The sequence below is a fragment of the Rhagoletis zephyria genome, unplaced genomic scaffold, assembly GCF_001687245.7.
Source record: "Rhagoletis zephyria isolate East Lansing unplaced genomic scaffold, Rhagoletis_zephyria_1.1 Rzeph_scaffold_00044, whole genome shotgun sequence".
NCBI classification, from domain to species: Eukaryota; Metazoa; Arthropoda; class Insecta; order Diptera; family Tephritidae; genus Rhagoletis; species Rhagoletis zephyria.
The window spans coordinates 474,938-501,410 of NW_016157128.1; the positions used below are offsets into that span (position 1 = coordinate 474,938).

Genomic DNA, 26,473 nt, shown 5'->3' on the forward strand with positions numbered 1-26,473 from the left:
AATAATAGGATACGTGAAAAAATAGTTTGACAGCGGTGGTACATAGCTGCGGCGCGCCTTAACCAACTTCAATCGGGGCCAAAATTTATATAGGATATCTTCGAGTCTCCATAGAGGAATCTGAATTTTACCCCCTGTACGACATGCCTTAACCGTCGCTATTCGGGACCAAAATTTATTTGTTAGAGCTGGAAAACTATCGATAGTATCAATGGTTTTTGACTATCGAAAACATCTTTTTGACTTTTTTATCAAAACTATCGATAGTACTATCGAAACTATCGATGGCCACGACTATCGATAGTTTTCCAGTTGTATAAGCTCTATTATAAAATTAGGACAATTTTGTGATTTTTAACTTTTTCGTATTTTCTTCCCGAAATTTGGCTATATGTGGCGGAAATACAGTGGTGGAACCACAGTTTTCCGATCGAAAAATATTGATTTTCAAGAACTTTATACCATTTCTACGAAAAGTTTTTTTTCCATATAAAATACATGAAAAACTTTGAGCGCTTTATCATAAAAGCAGGGCAAGCAACCCATGATACGTCTCATAGATGTATGGTTATCTTCCCAGCAATTTTCAGTAGGGTTATCAAAGCAGGGTTATTGGAGATTTCAGAAAGGTGCCCCACTAACTATTTGGAATATAAAAAAAGTTATAGCCACTTTTGTGGATAAAGGACTGAGACACGCTAGAATATAATTAATAGATTTAAATTAAATTGCTCTTATATAATTTTTAAATTTATGCTATCGTTTTACTTCACATTCATAGATACGCAGGCACATACATACATACAAAAGTATATTTTTCGATGGCACTCTGAAACTTGTCAAATACTTACCAGCATATTGCAGGGGCGATGGCGATCGAGTCAAACGACTGATATCTGAAAAAGGAGATGAAAATCCAAAATGAACAATTTGCATTTATAGTATTTGTATTTGTAACTGTGTATATTTGTAATTATATGTATATACACTCAAAAAACAGTGTATCACTATTGGTTTAATACGCGTTGTGTTAAAATGAAACTTTAAACAATATAATTTTTGGTAACAATACAATAATTAATTAATACCTAATATAAAACGTGGATTGATATTAGATCTCAACACACAGTTTTACCCCTAGCAATAACAAATTGAGACCAGTATAGTCTTTTTGGTTTCAATGCAACAACGAAAGCTATCATTTATATAAGATGATTAATGAGGAAAAATAGATAGATATTTACGCGAAAGTTTCACGTTGATGGCTAAATAGCATCGTCCTAACGACAACTTTTTTTGAGTGAACAAGATTTTGCATTCTTGCAATATGTATATGGACATTTTATTGCTAATTTTTTACAATATTAAAAAACTACACTCTTAAGTTTTAAAAAACATAAAATTTATTTTACTAACGTATCGATGCATCGCGATGGTGCTTTGCAATACCTGACTGCAAAAAAAGAAAAAGATTACTACTGTTTGTGGCCTCATGTCTCAAATCCATGTCTAGTATTTAGTTCGGGTTAGACATGGATAAAACCAGGATTACAGACATGAATCACTGAACAGTAGCAGTAAGGTTTTTTTTTAGTTTTTAGTTGTGTCATTATTGCAGAGAACCATCGCTGTGCACAATATGAAGTTTGTATTTTAACCTCTGACGTGTCTTGTAAGATATGTTGTCATACAAAGAGGAGGGTATACAGTTTTAGCAGAAGTTTTTAGATCTACAGCATTTTCATGGGAACAATTGGAAAAATAACTCTTTTTGTGGTGTAGTGGTTAGCAACGTTCGCTACCGCTCCGCAAGGCCTGGGTTCAAGCCCTGGTCAAAGCAACATCGCAAAAAATATAGAAACATTTCTTTTCTTAACAGCGGCCACCCCTCGGCAGGCAATGGCAAACCCCCAAGTGTATTTCTGCCATGAAAAACAGCTTCTCCGCTTTGTGTGACAACATCAAGGCGCACACCACAAATCGGAGGAGAAGCTCGGCCTAACGCTAACATATTTGCACGCCAATTTTAACTTATTAGAAACCGGTTTGTAGTTAGCTGAAAACAAACTTACTTTTTTTGCGACATCATCACGTAAAAGTAGTCAGTTGAATGTATCGTAAAGTAGTCGAAGCGAAGTCACCCCTAGTTGAAAAATAACTATAACTTATAGTCACGATGTAGGGAGACAGAGGTGGCGCAATCAGCAGTACCGCTACTTTGTTCTTGGCGAATTTGACAGAATAAGTTGTTAGTGTGACGTCATTTTAGCAAACTGTTTGTATGTATGCAGAGATGTTTACATGTATATAGATATGGCGACCTGCATGGTTTGACAGTTAACACTCTTTCTCTCCTCCATCTCCAATTACTCTTTCCTATTCGTTGCTATCTTAACGTCATCAGCCGCAAGAATGCGCATTCTTGTATTCTATCATTCTTGACTTATAGTGCATTTATAGTTAGTTGAGTTTCCTACAGGGAATAAAATAGCCAAAATTCATGTTTTCTCGCTTTCAATAAAGAACACAATGGCAATAAATGTACACACACATGTAATTGTTTTAAATTTTCTTTTTTGGAACACAAGTTTTTTTTCGAAAGAGAAAATTGTCAAACAATTTTACATACATACATATCCCCTCGATTGAGCCCTGCATGATTTTGAAGCCAATTAAAAGTTAGTCGTAATAAGTTGGCTATTTTAGTGGTCGACTGCAAAATTCCCGACAGGGTTATTATTACTATATACAAAATCAATAACATTTACTCCTAAATTCGAGAATTCGACAAAGTGTATTTTCTTAAAAATAAATAAAGATTTGGATCATGTCGTTTTTTGGGTGTCGTGGCATTTGCAAAAGTATATATGTACATATATAACTTTAGGTATTAGCATACACGCATACATATTAGGAATGTTAATCCCGGGATCCCGGCCTTTTTAAGGTCCCAAAACTCCCGGGATTCTTGGCAAATAATTGAAACTCCTTTCCTTGACTAGTATTAGCTATATTTCTTTTTTTATTTAATAATTAATATTTTTTATACATATATGTCTAGCTCATTTTACATATAACACCGTGCGATAGTAAATTTTAGACACAAATATCAATATATTCGCGAAACCATGGGCCATATATAGTAAAATTGTGTTTTTAGTTTTTCTCTCCGACGTCAGTAATTCAAAAATTATTTGAAAAATTCAGAGAAATGTGCTTAGAGAAGAAGTATCGGTATAAAATGAATGAGGAAATCCTGTAGAATTTAAACAGATTCAAGTTTATAGTGCAGAAGGGCTGGTAAATATTGAAAATGTCATTTTAAAATTTTATCCTTGAAATTTCGCAATATTTGTTTTTGAAACAGTTATATGTTAAGGGCTTATATAAACTTGGTAACATCCTCGTATTTCGTTCTTCTAACAGTAGCAGCTTAAAAATTACCTATTCGGCCTTGTGAATCCAAACAATTTTATTTTTGTTTTTAATTCTACCGAAATTTCCTCTTGCATTTAGTACCCATTTATTCTACTTTGCATTTAATTCTTGAAATAGTTTTTGGAATTAATCATATCTTTGAAATTACAAAGTTCTTTAAAATAAAATTCAGAGAGAAAAAATAAAAACGCCTCTTTAAATAAAAAGTGGGTTTAAAACCCATTTATTTATTATTTATTTTATGGTAGGAGAGCTTCTCAAACAAAATAGATGCAATTTTTTCGATTTAAGTTGTTGAAAAGTAATGAATATCCAAATCCCGGAACTAATCCCGAGATTATAATAACGATATCCCGAAAATCGGGATCGGAAAAAGCTGGAAAATTAAAATCCCAAAGACATACCCTGCAGAAAAAAATTATCAATTCATAACAAATAACCAGCTTGTAGTTAGCTTCTTTGCGAGATTTCGATTAACACCTCACTTTTAATTAGCTATGACAATCCAACTTAAAGCTAGCTTTAAAGTCAGGTAGGATTCATGCAGACGTAATTGGGAGTTGGTTTTCTTTAAACAAGCTCCTATTTAAATATCCTTATAAAAAATTTACTTTTAATGCAGTTTTTTCTGCACTTTGCAAATACTTTTTTGAATTCAGGACAAATAAAATGAAGAAAGTAATTTCCATATCATTTATTAATCATTAAACAATGTGCTTACAGACTATATGACAATATAAGAACACCTACAGCAGAATATGGAAATAAATGTGTTTAAATAAAGTAATTACTTATTTAAATAAATAAAATAGTAAAAAAATGTTATATATATTTTTCTTATTGATATTTTATGTACAACGTAGTTAGTTACAAGTTAGTTGACACCTAATGAAGATTGATTATTTTGCGGTCTCGCCAAACAAATATGTATAGTTAGCTTTCCTCAAAGAAATTATACAGATAATACCGACCTTGAGTACCATCCTAATCAACTTCAAGTTAAATGAACGTTAGATACATTTCCAGCAGGGTCCATGAACCAAAATATAATTTGCGTTCAACACATTTTCTACCAACTAATATCCTTCTTGTAGTGCATAACAAACAAATGCAAACAGGACATATAAGGGTTGGCCCATAGAGGTCAATACATAACTGTGAATCATCCAATAAGGCATTTAAATATGCAACTATGTAAATAGTAATAGCATTTTTCATTTTTACGAGCTTTCCGAATTGCTTTTCGATGCACGTCAAAATATTAATGTTTTGCTTTTCGAAGCCGAAAACTAACAATGTTGCAAAAATTATGACTGCTTTAGTGGCTTCAAAATTTTACATTTTTTTGCATTTGCACACGCACAAATGTCTACAGATGTTGTCATGTACATATGTATGTATGTACCAGGGTTGTTTCGAATATTCGCAACCGCGGAGCTTCCGCATTAATTTTAACATTCGCATTCGCGGATGCTTTTGCGAATGCGAATATTGTGAAAGTGCACTGATAAAACGTATTTTCGGCAAACAAAATGACAAATTGTAGCCAATATTTTTTTTTGTAATTTTTGTAGTTCTAAACTTATCCATTGTCAACATTCGGATGTGAGAAAGTTGACAGCCAAGTTCACAAATCAAATAAGAATCAATTCAAGGCGAAATTAATATCTAAACAGGAGTTGGACTTAGAATGCAATACATCGTTAGTATAGTATGGAAAGGGAGTAACTCACATCGTCGCTGAAATACATAATGCCGTAACTAACTAAAAATCCAAAGTTCACTTTATGATTGATTCTAAAGCATTTCATTGAATCATATTATATGTAAGTCCCCACATCGTTTTATACAATAAATTATTTTAGTTAGTTGTGGTTTTTATGCATTTCAGCGACAATGTGAAATACGCGCTATCCATACTAAATTAGCGATATGTTGAAAATTTGCGTTCATTTGCCTCAAAATTTCAAAGCATATTGAGCTCATGGAATGGAACAACAAAACGGATTTGATGGCTTATGGTACCGACAGCGGTGAGTAAGCAATTGTGATCTCGACTACTATCCCTGCAAAATTCCTGCACCTTTGCTTCATGGTCACTTATAGTCATTTGTTGAATAGGAAACACTGATTTTGGGAAGTTTGAGTACCTACCGCAATTACGAAAAGGGTGGTAGAACCTTCCACTTAGGCTTAGATTAAGGCTAGGACTTCTGACGTCAATCCCTAAAAATACCATTCCTGCACCTTGACCCTAAGGTCACCTATAGTCATTTGTTGAACAGCTAAAAGTGATTTTTACACGTTTTTTTCAATTGCATAAGTTTCCAGTATAGGTGACCATCAGGGAAAGGTGCAGGAATAGTATTTTGAGGGATAGTAGTCCGTAGTTCTAGCTTTAATTTAAGCCTAAGTGGAAGGTTCTATCACCTTTTAATTCCGTGCTAGAGCTTCTAAAATATTGCAAAAAACTCGCTTTTTTGACGCTTTTCCCACATTTTTCTCAAAATCTGGAGCTGATGGAAACATTATCTTACGGTTTATTCTTCATATTTTATGTACGCTCATATTCTTAGATTCGTAATATATCTTACGGATTCGTAATCAGCACAAAGAAGTCTATCAAAAACAGCTTTAACATTTGCCGCATCAAAATCGGTGTTGCATCACCCATACATATCGAATTTTTCATAGCGCATATCTCTGGAAATGTTTGTAGTAGTGTCCAGGAAATTGGTATAGAGATTTTGGGGCTACTGGAAAAGGGGGCGTGGCGCTTTCCAAACATATTGAAACTTTTGCCTATCTGTAAATATAAATACACCAAGAATACCGTGTTTTTTTTTGTAAATTTTTTATAGAAATATAGTTAATTTTGCATCAAATCGCACCAAGTTTTAAGTATTCAGTTTTGTAGTTCACTCAGTTTCAGAATCATGAAGTGCAAGTTTTAAATGGCTATAAGTTACCGTTGATTTCCAATTGTTTTCGCTGATGATGTTGCGCATTTTCTCCGTATAACGAATGCGTGATAGTATTTTTGTATGGGAAAAAATGCCGAAGAGTGTCAATATGTAAAAGACTTATTCTGGCGGCTTAACTCGTCCTAAACGAACGAAGCGATTTTAATGACGTTTTTTATGTGTTTGAGTAGGTCCATTTATAGTTTAAGTTCACAACTTAAAACGCCAGGTGGCGCTGGAGTCGAGTTATTACTCAAAATTGTATTTGTGATCCGATTTGACTCATATTCGAGATATATATACATATGTATTTGTAACGACAGGAGCAATACTATTGCAAATAAAGAAGCGCAAAAATCGTCAATTTGAAGGCACCGGAGATCAAAGTAAAATTACCGCCGTTAAATCAACCATCAGAACCATTGCGGTCCTTGCTTTACGTTGACTAAACAGAATATGAACCAATGATAATCACCAGTTTGGAAATTGCCACCAAACATACTATACAGGTTCAAGGGCGATTCATCATCGAGCCGCAAGGATTTCTTCCCGGTATAACGCTTTCGTCAGGTTAGTTAAGACGGCAATGGGGATATGCTTTCTGTCGACCACAAAACCAAACGTAAACGTGAATTGCTGGCGAAAACGTTGGACCAAATGTTTCAATAAAAAATGAATTTTGGGTGCGACGAAGTTCGCCGGTCTGCCGGGGTCTGCTAGTAATAAATATAACTGAAAGTCATCTCATTTGGTGCAGCGTCAATCGAAAAGAATTTACAATTTTGCCAAGTTTAAGGTTTTTCAAGTTTGTCACCTCGAGTAGTTATTTAGTGGCACTGGTTTGATTTACGGCCCTTTAAGAAGCAGGATGTAACCCGAAAAGGCACCAACATTACTTTTTATCAAAAACAATGTCCCAATTTTTAAATTCAAGTGCTATGTAAATAAAAAAAACATTAAAAATTATTAACTTTTCCATTTTTTTGCCTAAATGACCTAGTTTACTCACCTAAATTATTTCTTAAAAATACTTGACATCCGCATTCGCATCAGCACCCGCGGAAGTTAGCTTTTAAACATCCGCATTCGCATCCGCGGATGTCTAAAATTCCACATTCGCAACATCCCTAGTGCTCTATTTCCAACAAAAATAATAAAAATAACATCCCTAGTATATACTATAGCATACAGGATTGCATTAGGATATACCAAAACGAAGTGCTTTCAATTATTTGTTTGAGCTACGCCAATAATTTCGTATGAATTTCTAGTCTTTCTTACTTTCGAGCCCTTAAATTATTATTTTTCAATGGCAAAATGTTCTACTATCATTACTGTTTTATTGCGTGTAAAAACTCTTCAACTAATAGTTAACTACATACTTATGTACATATTTATGTACTTATATTGAATTGGATTTCCCAGAAGATAATTTAGGTGGGCCTTCTAAAGTGAAGCCTTTCTAAAAGGCCTACCCAAGAAGAGATGAAGAAAGTGCTTCCCTGCAGGGATTCTAAAACGGCTTTTTCTATTTGCACTTTACTCTTAGCTTATGTTATTTAGCATTACAAATTTATTTAAACATGCATTTTAGACTGCAATAAAACATATTTAATATGAACCTTAAATAAATACCTTAAAGAAGCACGATTTTTGCGAGTTAAAGGAGCAGCTTTATAAGAATTCCTCCAAAGGCCTTCGGAAATACTTCCTACTAAAGCTCTTCTGCAAGCCCTTCTATGGGTGGCGAAAAACTTAAGCCCTTCAATTTGTGCCACTCCATACAAAAACGAATCGAGAAAGGAAAGCAGAGTGGAAGGCCTTTTGAATATTAAGAAGGCCTGTTGGAAGGACTTTTTGCTCCTGAAAGTATCGACTGGGTTGTTGCCGTTTGTGTATATGTAATTAATCGATTTAAAACTAATGAGACACTCTATTTACCATGTACAGTGCGCTACAATGCCGGTGAACTATCTGACTGCTACAATCTAACGGTAAATCAAAATATGTGGTTGTCACAAATATACAATGAACTAAAATAAATTTAAAGTTAATTAAACGTACCACCGCTTGCATCAATTACAGACAAATCACAAGCTAAATGAAGAATGGGTACACGCACACAAACGCAAAGAAATATTCATGTACGTTTAAATTTGTACCTATTTCCAGTTAACCGAATAAGAAGTTAACAAAAGCTAAAGCTACCAGCAGGTAAAGGAAAATAAAGTCGCTTGCAATAACCGATAAGAATTCAAGATTTCATTTAAAGTGTTCAGCGGTTATTAATAAAAATGATTAGCACAATGTTAGAACTGAAAGAAGGCATTGATAATAGAACATACATATGTATGTTTGTATATGTAGTATATATGCGTCTGAGTTTGTGTATGTTTTTACACAGGTGAATACAGTAACTTTAGTGATATGGCACCCCGTTCGCCTTAGGTGACAAATGACTAACCGTTATAATCTTCATGATATTGCGCAAAAATGTCAATATACATTTTAAATTCGAACATGTTTACACTAACACCGGGTGTCTATGTATATATATATTTTTTTTCTCATCTTTTATTATTTTAGTTAGTGGTTGTCAGTTTTGTTGGGCAACAGCTATTATTAACAACACCCAACAGCTAACGGAACACAATTGTCAATTGTTCTGATTAATTGGCATGTTAGCTGTCTAAATACGTCTAACTGTTCTTACACTTGCTTTAAGCTGGGGGAAATGAAACGCTGCTGCATACTCCTAGCATGACTGAATGTGTGTTTGTGAACATGAATGTAGGTATGGGCATGTTTAAGGCTCTTAAATCATGAAAATAAGTAGGAGTTGACATAAAGTGAGAATATTTCGGTAGATATGTAGTTTCTTGTCAATTCCAAAATTGTGGCATGAGATTAAATAACTAACACCAATTTTAAATTATTGCATTAACATACATAAATATAAACAATTATCTAAATTGCAAAAAAAAATGAATATGCATACATATGTGCATACAAACATACATACATACACGGTAGGAGGTTTAATGGGTTAAAGTCTCACACTGACGGTTTTTTGGGATTAAGCTTTCGAGGCTTCCTCCTCTGAAAAAAATACATGCATACATATGTGCATAGTTATATTTGTTTGTACATGAGGATGATAAACTCTAAAGCGATCATGCCCAACGCTGGCAGAACTCCATCAGAAGTGCCTGGGCATGCCTGCTCTAAAGTGTTGCTGCCTCCTTTGTTAAATTTTAGGTGTGCCACCATGGGCGTAGCCAGGTAGGGTAGGGGGGTACTCGAGCCTCCCCCCCTAACTTTCAAATTTTCCTGACATATATCTATATAAAATAGTACCCTGAAATGTCAGCTTAATAGGGTCGATTTTTCGCTAAAAGATTATTCTTATAGAGATCCAATGTAATAACACAAGTCGACAAGAAATCCGGCTTGTGGAATTGACCATCATTTTTTATGCATTATTTCAGCTTATTCCGAATGCGAAATCAAAATATAAGAAAGTAGAATAGTTTTCGAGATACACAGCCGTATTTTAACAAAGTCACAAACCTTTGCTCACCACTGCTGTGATTTCTACTGCGCTTCAAAGTTTGCTGCTGCAACAAATATGCCGCTACAACAAAAATTTGTATGTTTTCTGTATTTTTCTAGCACTTAAAATCGAATTTTTGTCGCACGTTTTGCTGCGCACTAGAAATCACAGCGGTGATGAGCTAAGTTTTGTGATCCTGTTAGAATAGAGGGTATAGTCAACTTTTAAGATCTGAAAAAAATGCACACACTTAAATGCAATTTTGTTGGATATAGTGGGCCAACCTCAAAATTCTATTTAAATTAGCTAAGCTTATTAAATTATCTATTTTCTGTTTAAACTTTTTGTAAAAGTAAAATTAGTGTTTATGCAAAGACGGCAATGAAAGAGCAACATTTTTTCCATAGAAACAAAAACGCCATTATTGCATTAGTTAGGCAAACTGCTAGATTTTCTTTGTTGGAACTTTTGAGGTAATTGTCAGTATTGACTATTGGATTGTTGTTAAGCAACCATCGTCATAGAATTCTCTGGCGTCCCTATGATAGTAATGTTTTCCTTGACATTTCGAGCTGACCACGCGAAATTTTTTTACTACATCGCTTAGCCCATCAACAGTATTATGGTGTTTAGCCAACCTGAACTTCAAAGTTTTGTGGCATTAAACATAGGTTTGAAACGTTAAACTTTTTATAAGTGGAAGTTTAAAACTTTTTTGTCACGGGTGGAACATGGAAAACCGCAGTGATTTCATCCCAAATTATAATTTAAATGCCTATTTTTCTTCAATGCCATGTTGTTTTTTTGGGACGAAGAAAGATCGAGACATTTATTCTGTATTAAAATATAATATCGTATTCAATTACTTTTCTAGTGTTGAAGTTTTGAGTTCATTTACAGTGTAATAAAATAATATAACTAATTTTTTTCTTCGGAAATACGTTAATTTGAGGTACATAGGCATTGATTCATCAAGCATTCCATGTTCAATAAGTTAATTTATAATTGGACACAAAGGTTCACCTACTGATGGAATATCCCATATACATTATTTCGGTCTTCAAACGAAAAGGTGCATATGCATTAAGTATTTCGGTTTTTCTAATATGCATTATTGCGGTTTTCAACCGAAACATATGCACAATTTCAGGATGCCTCTTTTTTCTTCTCGCGGGACGATTATGCAAATCAGATGCAAATTATTTACGTCTTCTCATAATTATATGGGATTTTTATTTATTTTTTCGTCCCTCGGGGCATTTATTTCAAGACGAAAATGATTTATGTTCACCGTTTTCTCTTATTTAATAGAATTGTTACACGTACAGTCGATTTTACGAAATTAAACGCAGCTCCATTATTTTAATTTCAAAAAACTAAAACCACCTAAAAGCAAAGCTCTTAAATTTGACACCTAATTTTTGAAAATCGAACGAACGATACAGATTTGATGACATGAACAATCGTAGCGATAAATATTTAACGCGTTGAATCTCCGAACTCAATTAAGGAGTTTTATTTAAATAAAAGTCCCATATAAATATTAATAGAAGATGTTGTAAATCATTTCCATCGTAGAATAATCGTCCCGCGAAACGAAAAAAATAAAAGTCCCAGATAATTATTAGAAGTTTTTAATCAAACGATTTTCGTCTCAGGAGACGAAAAGAACTTTTCCAATTGTTCAGTAATAATTATACTAGGGATGGGTAAATTCGATACTCGAAGCTTCGAAAATCGGATTTTAATCGAATTTTAGCTCTAAAATGGCGAATTTTTGAAATCGAACTTTGTGTTGCTAAAATTCGGATAGAATCGAGTTTTTCTAGAAGAAATCGAATTTCATTGCATTCATGCATCAGGACAAAAAATCTGTGCCAAGAAGAAACTGTTATTCTAAACTCAAATTTAAAAAAAAAAATTTGTAAAAAACTAGTTTTTTGTTGATTTTTTATTTTAAATGTTTAGAGGCTTTTACGTTGGTGGCATGAAGCTTTTGCCTGAGAAGACCCCTAGTAAAATTTTCCGGAGAATAATTTACAAGAATATGTCAATCCTCTAACGACCTCCAAATTTGCTTTTTGCGGGATTTCTTGAAGTAAGTGTGAAAATCATCCTTTTAGGCGGGAGCTAATGGGCTAAAATGTTCTACGAAAATATTTCCCGGGGTGTATAAATTTTGAGTAAATTACCGTCCTTAAATTTCGAAATATTGAAGTTTCAAGCATTTCTGAAATCTACCGTTATATGAAAAGCGATTTCAATCATTTTCAACGTTTTGCTTTTATGTGGCAAGCACAATAACCATACCGAGTTTGCTACAAATTGGTAGAACGGTTACCGAGATACACATATGTGATCATAAGTGGGCGGTGTCAAGCCCATTTTATAAAATTTTTTCATAAACATATTTCTTGGTAGAGAATTGATTTTGATTTTCTTACATATGGCACAAAACTAAAACCATATAACACATCTGCAGGGCAAGCAAGCGCTTTCATTTGACACCTACCTGATTTTTTTAAATTGAACGAACGATACGGATTTTATGACTTGGTGTTAAATATTTAACGCAAACATCTCCGAACTCGATTAAGAAGTTTCAATCAAAAACATTTTTGGAAAATTCGAAAAAATTCGAATTTGCACCACCAAATTTCGAATCGAATGTTGGGCAATGTTCGAAATTCGGAAAAAATCGAATTTCAACCCCCCACTACCCATCTCTAAGTTATACCGCAACATTTAATTTTATTTCTTATAATCGTCTCTGATTTAAACAATTTCGAATGACGAATAAATTTTTATTCTTCGTTCAAGTACTCTACAATGATGAATAAATCTTCATTCATCATTGAGCATTTTCAAATACCGAGCAAATTTTTATTCATCATTCTAATTAAGGATGAAAAATAAGCGATTAAAATTAATTAATCGTAATCATCTGTACGAATAATGATTAAATTTAATCCAATTAAAAAGAAAATCTGATTAAGTGCTCTAGTTTGTGCGAATTTGATACCAAACAAGGGTTACATATACACCCCTCAGGGTAGCCAACTCGTTTTTGAGAATTCGCCGATTTCGACAATGAAATTCCCCGATTTTGCCGGAAATATCGTAAATTCCACACCCATGGATATCTCCTAATTTCCAAAAAAAAATGTGTGTATTTTGAGATATATCTGGTCTGTCTGTTTATTTTTTTTAACGTAATTTAGCTATGTATGTATTCATAGACCAAACCAAACTTTTATATAGTTAACAAATAAAGAAAAAAGTGTACATATAATGTTTACACACATACAGTGGCCGAAAAAATTTTAGTCGCGCCAAATTTTGACAAGTTTACAAAATTATTATTATTTTTTTTTGTTATTAATTTGATTTATTCTTTTTATAAAAATATAGTTAATTCTTTAACAAGAACCATATAAATCCAAGTTTCAAACTTTGTGTAATATTGAAAATAAAAACTAAAAACTTTCATAAAAATTTCGAGCTTTTTAATTACATTTTCCAGAAAGATTTTGAGTTTGCAGTTTTGTAGCCCACTCAATTCGAGTAAGTGTAAGTTTCAAGTGGCCAAACATTTTCGTTTTAAAATTTCCGAAAGTGTTGCGGTTTTCTTCCACATAAAAAAGTGTGTCTATTAAATCAACGGTAATTTGTATAATTTGCAGGATTGTATAATCAGTACTTCTAGTTGCAGTTGCATTTCCTATGCGACTTTATTACCTCATTATGAAATCAGTGAAGCAAAAAATAATAAAGTAGTTAACACCTAATTCCTTGCAAAAAGCAGTTCATCTCCCGATTCTGTACGTAAACTGAAACTCCCCGCAAATACTGGTCCATTCCCCGATTCCCCACACAAACTCAAATTCCCCGCAAATCGGCGAATTCCCCACGAGTTGGTGTCACCCCTATTGTGAGTGTCGACTAGTAGTAGTTGTAGATGGGTGAGCAAGTAAAAGCTATTCCCAGTCGCTTATTGAACGAGAATCGACATTCACAATACCATGGAAAAGCGATAATCGAATAAGAGCCGATTATCTACTACTAGTCGACACTCACAATAAGGGTGATCGTTATTCTTTTGTGTTTCACGCTTACAAAAAAATACATAATATGTAAAAAAAAATAATTATTATTGTTATTAGTAATACATAAACTGAAAATTTTTACAACCCATCGCACATATGCCGAGGGATATTAAAACCTAATTTACTTAATGTCTGTTGGAATAGATATTAATGAAAACCAAATTGCTTGATGAGGAAAGCCGACTTAGCCATACCCGATTAACTGTCCTTGTGTACAAAGGAAAATTCCAGCATAAATTAATCATGATTAAATGTAATCGGATTGAATTTAATCGAATTAACTAATTAAATTAAAAATTCAATCGATTACCTTAATGTTATTAACTTATGTACATATACATGTTTGATAGCACTGTTATATAAATACTTATGTAGATTTTGATGTTATATTTTCTAATATTTCATAAACATTAAATTTATATATGCGCACATCTCGCGAGTTGTTATATTTTTCGACAAAAACGTATTTCACCTATTTTAGAAAATGCATTATCTTCGGTTTTATGTAAAGAACAAGATTCCATTGACTAATTTAAATGAAAACTTAAAAAAGATATACTAAAACAAGTAAAGAAGTATAGGTTCGGACGAAACCGAACTTTATATACCCGACGCAGGTATCGAATATCGTCGTTTCAACCCTTGTGGGCATGTGCGCTCGGGTATAAAAACTAAAAATAACCACTCATGCTCATACACCCGTAGTCGCGTATGTAACGTATACGCCCCGTAGCACCATACGCAGTCGTTTAACCTTTCACTCGCACGCCTTATTTTAAAAACATTATTGTTTAAAAATAATTAAATATTGGCGTGGAAGGTTTTTACAAAGTATTCCTTATGCCACCCCCATTTTCCTAAAAATTCTTTAAAAACCACTTTTTTGCTAAAAACCGATTGTATACATATATCAATTTTGAAGAAATATTGATGAATTCCTCAGACACACTGCTCAAAAATCGTAAAGTTCGGTACATACACACAAATAAATTCAAGGCCGTATTTAAGAAAAGTCGCTTAACTTCGACAATTCAATAAATGATCTATCGATTTATTTGAAAATATATTTAATATGAGTGATGGTCAAAACTTAAAAAATTAAAAAAAAAATAGTTTTTTTTTTTTATTTCCCGATGAATACTCCCAACAATTCAAAAATTAATAAATCAGTCATTCAAAAATTAATAAATCTTTAAAACCGTACCTTCTATCCTAAAATTACCAGTCGCGACCTCTAATTGATTTTTGAAAAATCTATGAAAATAGGCAATAATATTTCTCATAAAAAGGAAAGAAATTAGGGGTAGGGTCTTTCAAAAAAAAATTTTTTTCGATGTACTTATGTATATAAGTATGCTCGTTTGAGTTAAATGTTACAATATAGAGGCTTTGAAATTTCAAACTTAACTCAGAACCCGTTGACAATGCAATATGAGATATAAATCAATCCGCTAGGTGGCGTAGGACTCAAAATATTTGAAAACCCGTATTTATAGTCGGAATAACTCCACAAAAAATGTTGCCGGTAGGTGGCGCACGAGTCGAAATATTCGGAAAGCCTGTATTTATAGTCCGATTTAGTTCGCATTTGGAAAGCTTGTTTTAAAAATACTTTTTACTATTAAGTTATTGTATACACACAAAAAAAACTCAGTAGAATTGACAAAAAACTAGGTTGGAGAGATTAAATCGTGGTTAATATACGGTCAACAGAAACAAGTTTCAGTATTACAAAATTACAAAAATATTTTGTTATATGGGTTTGTTAATTCGATAAAAAAATGTGAACAACCTTATATATTGTTGCTTTGAAAAAATTTTTTACAATTGAAAACAAAAACTTTGCCATATTCATAAAAAAAAACTATCAGTATGATTAATAATATATATTAGGATTGACAACTTATTTTTCATACTGAATATTCGTTTTTTCATGCTGACAATTATTGTCAAATTATATTAACAATAAGGCTAAATATACATTGTTAGTTTAAAAACTCCTTTTTTCCAAATGAAGAGGATTTTTTTCATTAAAAAGAAACACAATTTTGTCCATATGACAAAATTAGACTAATTAAAATAACAATTCACTTTATTGTTAATTACACTGTGAGACAAATGGTAGGGGTCAGTGATCGGGAAGGGTTCAAACTACCGGGGAAAGTTATATCGGTAAAAAAGAAGTTCTACGTGTCGCGGCGTTTCGCTGGGTCACGTCTAGGAATCGAGATATATATATATATATCATATAGGGGAAATTGTCACCTTTGGTGGTCTTTTTTTGACATAACTCGAGAACCACTAGTCCGATTTTGCTCAAACAAATAAAAAAAAATTAAAAATTACAATTCCTTTAATCTGTTCATATAACGTTTTTCTATATAATCAACAGTTTTAAAAAAATTTAATATTTTAGGCAAAAAATATTTTTTTTCTTCATACATTTATTTTTACTTTATTTTATTGTTTGAGCAAAATCGGACTAGTTGTTCTCGAGTTATGTCAAAAAAAGACCACCAAAGGTGACAATTTCCCCTATAAATATCTCGATTCCTAGTCGTGCCCCAGCGAAACGCCGGGACACGTATAACTTGTTTTTGCCCGATATAACATTTCCCGTTGATTTCATCCCATCCCGATTTTGACTGTCGCATAGTGTTATAATCAAAACAATAATTCACTTTATTTTTAATTATAATTATAATGTTGTGCACTGTGTAAATAAGCGCAACTCCATGTGAATATTGTGTATCCAACTTATTACACTACATGCAATAAATATGATTTTTTTTTTTCAATTTTGGCAAAATAAACAATGCACGTGTATAAAAAACTAATATTTATAATTATATGTTCATCAATTCAACTCTTTAAATTATTTCTACAAAGTTCGGGGCAAAGAAGATCTACGTTAGGATGGTATTCATCAGATAGTTCAATGAATATCTATAATTACAAATGAATATTTTATATCCGACTTATAAGATTGCATACAACCGATATATTTTTAGTTATTATTTGAACATTTTTTCTCGCAAAACAAATAATCTTTGTTAAATAAAAATATATTTTTTGCAGCCCTTGTAATTATGTGATCAATATTCAACTGTTTCGATTATTTCCATGGGGCTCGGTATATACACTTAACAGCAAAAGTCTGCATACACCATTTCTGTTTTTAAATATTCACAATATTTTTATATAAAAATATGGATCATTCTTACAAAAATGTCATATAAACCAAGGTTACAAACTTTATACGAAACTTAGGAAAATTCAATGAGTTTTCATCAAAATTTTCAACCATTTATTCAATTTATTTTTTTTTAATTTCAAGTACACGGTTTTATAGCCCATTAAATTTTAGTGCAAGAATGTGTAAAAATGAATTCTGAGTGAAACTTTTTTTATCTGGAGGAAAATGCGTAGAACCGTCAAAAGAAAAAAATTATAAAAAAATCAACGCGATTTCTTAGCCACTTAATTCTACACATTATTGCACTAAAATGGGCTAAACAGCGTACTTGAAATTAAAAAAAATTGATTAAAAGGTTGAAAATTGTGAAATTAAAAAAATCTGATTTGAAGGTTGAAAATTTTGAATTAAAAAAAAAAAATCTGACTACGAGGTTGAAAATTCTGATGAAAATTCGTTGAATTTTCCTTAATTTTTACTCAGTTTGAAACCTTGGTTTATTTGATTTTGTTTTAAGCATGATCCATGTTTTTATAAAAAATAACAGACAAATTTTAGCTTGCAAAATATTGTGAATATTTAAAAATGAAATGGTGTATACAGACCGTGCTGTTAAGTGTACATATCAGGTAGTTCGTAAAATAGCATATGAATATTTTATATCCTACATATAACAATAAATAAGAACTAGTGAACCCGCATGGCGTTAAGACGCTAAAATTGAGTTTAATATTTTAAACAGATGGCAACACATCCAAAAACTTTAATAAATATTGAAAATGTTTCAAGTAAATTCATCCATCCCTTTTCGAACGAAGAGAGGTCTTAAATGGCGTCGGTTTTTAATTTCCTCAAAATTCAAACCACCGTGCAATTACCGAACGTTATCGCTCAAAATAAGAATCACAACAAATATTTTCAAACTAAAGTTTTATTAAAACTCTTTCTTTTGCCTCTCATATTTTAATATTTCATTAAAATTGTGTAAAAGCTAAATAAATTAGGCTTTTCAAACAGGTGGCAATCTTCTGCGAAGCATTTTCAAACTGAAGTCTTTTAAAGCTCTTTCCTCTGACACTTTGATACATACATAATTCAATTACCTGAAGAATTTAATTGAATTTCATTTTTTTATCAGCTGTCAACTCTCCTAAACAGTTCAGATATAAACCCTTCTCAAACCCATGAACGATTAAATTACCTCTTTTAGTAATTAATTTAACTTACTAATTCATTTAAATTATTTAAAATGTTCAACAGCTGACAACTCTCTTCAAACCATCAAACAAGATTTTGATGTTTAAACTGGAGATTTCTTTCATTTAACACCCATATTCGGCTTTTAAAGCAGGTGGCAACCCTTTTCAAAACATTTTCAAATTACTACCTTTTTACCTACTACCTATAGTCTGAACCCCTGTGGGGGAACATTTTGTAAACTATCTATGTAATTACCCTGCTTAAAATTTAATTTGATTTTTTAAACAGGGGCAACACTCTCACAGTTAATAAGCAAAGCTTTTAATAACCATTTCAACTGATACCTATGGCAACTCTTTTCAAAAAGTAAAACCTCATTGCACATCTGCAAGCAAGACTTTTAATTTGACACCTCATTTTTGAAAATCGAGCGAAGGAATGGGATATGATGGTATTGATTTATAAATAATCTCAACTTGATTTTTTAAAAGGTGGCCTTTCTTTCCGGAAAAGTAAAAGCCTACGGCACATCTACATATCAAGCCCTTTAAATTGATATTCGAAAATCAAACGAATGGTTCAAATCTGATGATCTGGACAAAAAGTCCTTTCGCGTATTATATATATAGATATGGTTAAATTCGACTTTTTAAACAGGTGGCAGCCCTTTTGAAAAGTAGTTTCGTTAAGATATATTGTTAAATACTCTTCGTCTAACATTGCGATACATATTTTAATCATTAATATTAATTAAACATGTGGCAACTCCGCTAAATATTGTTCAGAAATAAAGATTTTTCAACCTACCTCCGATTGATACCCATATTTTAATAATTTATTTAACTTATTTAATAATTTGAATTTATTTTTAAACAGGTGGCAACCCTCTTCCAAACCTCAAAAATATTTTGTGTGTTCAAACTAAAGTCTTCTTAATATTCTTTCGTTTCACATCATTATTTTGACACTTCATATAACTTCTGGATAAGTTAATTAAATTCGACATTGCAAGAAGGTGGCAACCCTCTTCTAAATATTTTCAAACGGCCGCCTTCTGAAGCCCCTTTCGTTATGCGCCCATATGTTTAAACATATTTCTCCTAATTAATTTTCTTAATTCAAATTGGATTTGATTTTTTAAACAGGCGGCAACCCTCCTAAAGTTAAGTCAAGAACCGAATATTTTCAAGGCCCTTTCCACTGATACCCATTTCGTAATAATTGATTTTTTTCAGATAATTTGAATGAAATTGTTTAAAAGGTCGCAACTCTTTTCAAAAAAGTAAAACCTTATTGCATATCTGCAGTGGAAGAGTTTTAATTTGTCACCTTATTTTGGAAAATCAAACGAACGGTGCTGTTTTGACGGCATTGCTTATTATATAGTTTATATTCAATTGTTCTACAGGTGGCGGCTCCTTTCGAAAAAAAAACACACATCTATAGGCCAAGCGCTTTAATTTGACACCCCATTTTTGAAAATCGAACGAACGGTCCAGATCTTTTATTCGGAACAAAGAAAGCCTTCGCGCATTACTTTGAACTTAATTTTTTAAAAGGTGGCAACTCTTTTCGAAAAAAGTTAAACCTTATTGCACACCTAAAGTCAGAGCCCTTTGATTTGACACCTCACTCTTGAAAATCGAAGGAACGGTGTGGATCTGATGGCATTAATTATTAAATTATTTGAATGCAATTTTTTATCAGGAGGCAACTCTTTACGAAAAAGTAAAACCTTATTGCACATCTACAGATCAAGCGCTGTAATTTAATTTAATTTGACATCTTAGTTTTGAAAATCGGGCGAACGGTACAGATCTTTTACGCTGTACAAAAAATCCCTTCGCGTATTATATATATAGACATCTTTTTTTTTAATTTCAGCAAAGCAAACAATGCGTGTGTATAAATTTAGCTCCATATTTATATACATATATATACATATATGTATATTTTATCAAAAATTAATAATAATAATTACATGATCAATATTCAACTCTTTCAAGCTCCGAGCAAAAGAGATCTACTTTTTGCACATTCATCAGATAGTTCAATCAATAAGTCCAATTACATATGAATATTTTATTTCCAACTTATAAGATTACATATGTAAAACAAATGTGAATATTTTTTTCGCAAAACAAAACTTTGTTTAAAAAATATATTTTTTTTTGGGGTCCTATGTAATTATATACATATATGATCAATATTCAACTCATTCAATTATTTCCATCGGGTTCGGTTATAATAAATAAGAATTTTTTTTTAATTTCAGCAAAACAATTTGAACACAAACAACTGTACACTGTATGTAGATACGTATGTATGTATGCATACACCAATAATATAAATGTGTTCGAGTACTTACATCTATTCTGCATAATATGCCCACTTGTAGGTGTCCTCAACAAATCATGCTTCAACGAATTATTATTGTCTTTAGGTCCTGTGCTCCAACGTAGCTCCGACATAACCATTTTCACGAATTATGTACGGCAGTATTTTGCTTTTGCAAGGGGTTATTGTTATTTAAAAAAAAAAAATAATAATCTTAGTGTCAGTGGTGAATTGTTACACTTGGCTTTGCACTCAAGGCTTTTTTTAGCAATTGAAACATTTATTGTTTTTGTTTTTAAGAATTATAATTATTGACATTCGCGTAGAGTTCTACACAAATGGGCGCTTTTTCGTGGCTCGTTAGCGCGTGCAATATATGTTAGATTCTATTTCGCTGCACTTATGTATGTATGTATATACACGTAAGTAGTTGTAAATTCGAATGGTATTACTTGGAGCGTTCATTAGTGAGCGTGTGACCTGGACACGTTTATGTTTCGCAGAAAACTAAACGGCCGATAAGATGTATGCCCACAAAACACCTCGATGCGCTGGCTACTACTCGATAATGTTTACTAATGATTATGCTTTGTTGTTACTTTTTGATATACATATATGTATGTATGTACATATATATACATGGATGTATGTACTTATGCTACATATGTATGCTATGTGGACGGTATTAATGCTCGAGATTTCAGACGTTTAGAATCTAATCAATTTCGTATCGTAGACGGATATGTATTTATGTATGAAAGTGTGTTTTTTTTATTATTTTTGTTTTTGGTATCACTAAACTGTCTTTGCACTATTAAGTGGTGAAATAAGTAGTGCGTGTGCTTTGTATTTGTAGGCGCGTATCTTAGCTGGCGTGTCTGAAGTACCGACGCAGTTCCTTCCTGTGCCGCCACTACGCACACAGGTGTCTTTATTATATTGTTTTTTTTTTCTTCTTCTTTTTAGTTTATACGAGTTGGTATTTGAAGAAATACAGAGTTCACCTCTTTATTTTTAGTTTTTTATTAGCCACCTTCTATACTCAAATTGTCTAAGAATCAACTAATCGACGAAGGTCTGATGCTAACCGTGTCCAAATAGCAACTGTTTTGTTAGAATTATTTTGTGGTTTCTATGAACTTTATTTCTTGTCTTCTTCGACACAAGTTGAATCGCCGCAAACGCTAATACATACAACTTGTCGATGCGTATGTGTGCAATCGCATTTGCATTTTTCCCTATTTGATTGAACACTTTTTGAGGCTGAGATGGCAAATTCCAATTTCTACCCCAAAATCGGTACACATTCTACACAATTTCACTCTTTTCTTTCTTCAGTGAGCTGCTATTTTCTTTCAAAATTTCCGCAGAAGCGGAAACGTCCTATGTTGATGTGGTGCGATATGTGCGTGAGGTAGTTTTTCGGGGATGAAGTCCACAAAAATGAAACACAAAAATATACAAACGAAACTTCGCTCACAACCGGCAAATACGACGAATATGAATGACGCTGTGACTGACTTGGCTTGCGATTTCCGCAGAGAACGTTCAACGCAGCACAACGCGTTTGACTGGTTTGGTGATGAAACCCCAACTGAAGTCGTTGCTTTTGAAATGAAATGTGCTCCACATCTGAGCGCAAATGAGTGCGAGTAAATACGAAATGCGCCTACATACATCCATTCAAACGGACCTATCATATGTGCATGCATGCGTGCATGAGAGCTCAAAGAGCAAAAGAGCGCACACATTCGTCCTCAGAAAAAAGGGGCAAAAATTTAATGAATTTTGTTTTCCAAATGCGTTAGTAGATATTGAATGCAAAATAAGAAACAATTTTCCAATTATCCATTTTCAAACAAACGCGTCAAATGGTCAAATCAGAATTGTACGTTCACCCATAAGCCTCCCCCTTCTAATGGATCAAACTGATTCCACAAACATTCCGCAAATGCAATTGAGACCAACTACCTGCGAGTTCAGCGATATGAGCACTGTTGCAATCTAGGCGGGTGAATGTGTGAGGTTTGAGTGAGTGTAACTTAACACACACTCAAACGGCAATACGCTCCAACCAGAGGAGAAAACCTTTATTGCTCTGAGTAGCACACCGATAGTTGGGAGTACCACTCAGCAAAGCAATTTGAAGCCAAAGTTGTGTTGTTTTGGGTGCCTTTTGTTTGTTTGTATGCTTCCATGCGTGTGGATGTGTGTGTGTGTTTGCATTCGTGTGGCAAATGAGATTGTAAAGCACGCGCCAACAACATTTTATACATTTTAAAATTTTACTATACCCATTGGATTGTGCGGCTGGCGCTGGCTGACTAACTGACACAGTGGGTGTGGCTTAAAATTTAAATTTAGTGATTTTATTTGCTGAGGCTGTTGTGCGCACCAGAATAAGCGGAGAACAAAGAATCAAAAGCGGAGCTCGCCAACGCCATTCGCCATGTGTGCTTGCACTTGAACATCGCTTGCGTGGAGCGAAGGGGGAGTGCGGCCGGTGGGGTTGATGGCGTTGTTGTGGTTGGTGTGGTTGTTGCCGCTGCTACTGCTGCTGCTGCTGCTGTGTCGGCGGCTGCAACTCTCGTCGCTGATGGTAGGTGGTTGTTGGCTGGTGGCGGTTGAAAGCATGTGGTTGGGGGTGGTGAAGGTGCTTTGGGGCCAAATTTTACATTTACATACACATGCCTGTTGGTACATATACATACATGTGCCCACATTCACATGCATTTACATTGTACATACTACCTATGAGCATAAATCTGTAGGTATATTTTTTGCATTATGAAAATGGTCCCTAATATTTACATACACATATGTACATACAGTACGCTCTCGGTAAAATCACCACTCGATAAAATGCAGTACCTCGGTTAAAGCAACACCCAAATTGTCACTATTACGACCCGAACGAACATTTTCCAACTCTCAACGTGTGTGTCAACTCAAATTGTGAAAAATGATCCTCAACTTACATCACACAAGAATCATTGGACGCTGTGCTGACTTATCTTATTCGTACAGCGTCCCCTTTGCCTTAAGATTTATTGGGGGTATCCTTTGATAATATTGCTAAGTCCTCAATGTCTCGTTTCCTTCTGCGCCTTTAGTCAAATAAAACAGGCAAAATTTCATGCATTAATAATGACGGAATTCAAAACTGTATGATATTGGTCAATAAGGGCCAAGGGCGCTGGATTGTCCTGAAGATGCGCTTAACCCAGTCTTATATTATAATTTTTTATTAGCTTGGGTTTGTTGTAGTTGATATAATAAGCAGTTATAATAATTTCTCCTCCATTGCTAAACTTGTTTTATTTGCAAGAGAACTTCATACTCAGTTTTTTATATATTTTTTTAAATCTATTTTGATGTTTCTAAAATTATGTTAAGAAACTGGGGTCTTCTGTTGCGATTTTTTCTGTAGAAAAATTGGAAGATGAGACGAAATCCTTACTAATATCATAAATTCTAATGTGAGTTTGTTTGTTTATTACGCTTACACCCTTTAACTACTAAACCGAGCCTCATGAAATTTCGAACACTTGCATCATTTGGCCCAACTTAAAATATAGGACAGCTTTTATCTCGATTATATAAAGGGGCGTGGCGCCTTCTATACAAATTCAATTTTTCATACTGCATACCTCTGGAAGTATTTGTGGTAGAGTAATGCAACTTGCTAAGGAGATATACAAAATCAATACCATACTCGTGGAGAAAAATTGGCGTTATTGGAGGTGGGACCGTGGCATCTCCGATACAAACTTAATGAAAAAAATCAACCATATTATTTTACTTTTGATACTTTTGTTTTCAGATTAAATTCTGATCAGTCGTTCAGTCTGAAACGCAACTGCCCGAATTTTTACCGGTTGCTTTTAACGTGGGCGTACTGTACATATGTATGTATGTACTTACAACATACAATCACACATATATACCAACATTTACTGCGTTATATGCAAACTTACATAAGTGTACATATGTATTTAAATAGGTAAATAAACATATATAGATGTTAGTATGTATGTACAATCCACAATCATATTTGACACATATGAATACTGATGGGAGCTGTGTGAGTGTGTACGTAATATGCATTAGTTTTGCCTCAACTCCCCATTCGCTGTGCACTGAGTTTTTCATTGGTTAGCATATTAAATTTTTCCTATCCACAAGGCGATTTTACAATTACTAATATATTAATTTTTTTCTTTTTAAATCTTCCATTTTATGAATTTCTGATCGTACTTTGCGTTATATAGCTATTGATTGGTTGCTACCTCATAACTTCTCATCTTATGCATATGAATGGAAATGTGCATACATACCTATCTACATACATATGAACAGGTATGTAGATACATAGTACATATGTACATATAAACAGGTGCATGCAGATATGTATTTATTCTTACTCACGGTGGGTTGCCATTTTAATAAGGATATTTTTTCTCTTTTTTTTGTAGGCTTTCGATGAATTTTGTGTCTTAAGAAATTCTAAGGACACGAATAAATTTTTTTTGAAAAAATCGCCCTTATATTAGCGAATGGCATAAGTCACATTTTTTTAAATACCGAGTTAATGATAAAACTAGTTATAATTTAACGGTATATATTCCTTAAAGAAATGCATTGAAAGGTTGAGAACCATTGAGGTTATGTTAGAGATAAGTTTTACTAATCAGCGGTACGAAGAAGATGTTTTTTTGAAAGCCTCATAAGTCACTCAAAAAATCAAGTTAATGATAACACCCATTACGCAAAAAATATACTCACAAAACTAGGAGCCAAATATAGTAAAACTTTTTTTTCAGTTTTTCATCTGGGTTTTTTAAGGCTTTTTGAAATTTCAAATATTTATATTATTAGTTCAAAAAATTGTTTAGAATTGAAATATACAATATTTTGGGTTATAAGGAATAGGTATTGAAAATGTCCTTTTAAGATTTACCCTTAAGTATTCTTGCAAATTTGTATTTATTTTTGAAAAATTATGGGTTCAGGACCATATCCTCGAATTTCGTTCCTTTTAATTTATAAACTTAAAAAATATATACAATAATTGAAATTGAAATCTTGCAAATTTGTATTTATTTTTGAAAAATTATGGGTTCAGGACCATATCCTCGAATTTCGTTCCTTTTAATTTATAAACTTAAAAAATATATACAATAATTGAAATTGAAATCTTGCAAATTTGTATTTATTTTTGAAAAATTATGGGTTCAGGACCATATCCTCGAATTTCGTTCCTTTTAATTTATAAACTTAAAAAATATATACAATAATTGAAAAAGCAATTTCAATTCTTCTAACAAGCGATAAATAAGGTCAGCATTAACATCAGTGATGACAGTTAAATTTTAGACACATCAGAAAGTACTTTTTGAAAAAATGCGAGATAGCACTATTTGAACCCTCGCTATGAAGTTTCTGTATAAGTAGAAAATATGGAAAATATACGTCCGAGTATGATAGACATTTTATTTTATTATATTATATATTGTTTATAAATGAATTATATCATCAATTATATAAATAGGCAATCATGTTTCCTTTACACCCCTTTTACGGCTAAACTATACTTCTAAGGTATAAACAATTATATATCATTAGAAAGGTATTTTGATGCTGATGTGCAGGCAATTTTTAAAATTTCAAATTAGTTTAA

The 26,473-nt window shown here is 32.9% G+C and overlaps 1 protein-coding gene across 2 annotated transcripts in view; it reads right to left on the bottom strand.

Moving 5' to 3' along the window:
* LOC108367428 (protein nubbin-like) overlaps positions 1-26,473 on the bottom strand; it is a 151,546-nt gene that overhangs the window by 21,771 nt on the left and 103,302 nt on the right. For both annotated transcript variants that reach the window (XM_017622041.1, XM_017622047.1), the window contains one exon: positions 852-896. In XM_017622041.1, coding sequence (XP_017477530.1) covers positions 852-896 — 45 coding nt within the window. The remainder of the gene's footprint in view (positions 1-851; positions 897-26,473) is intronic.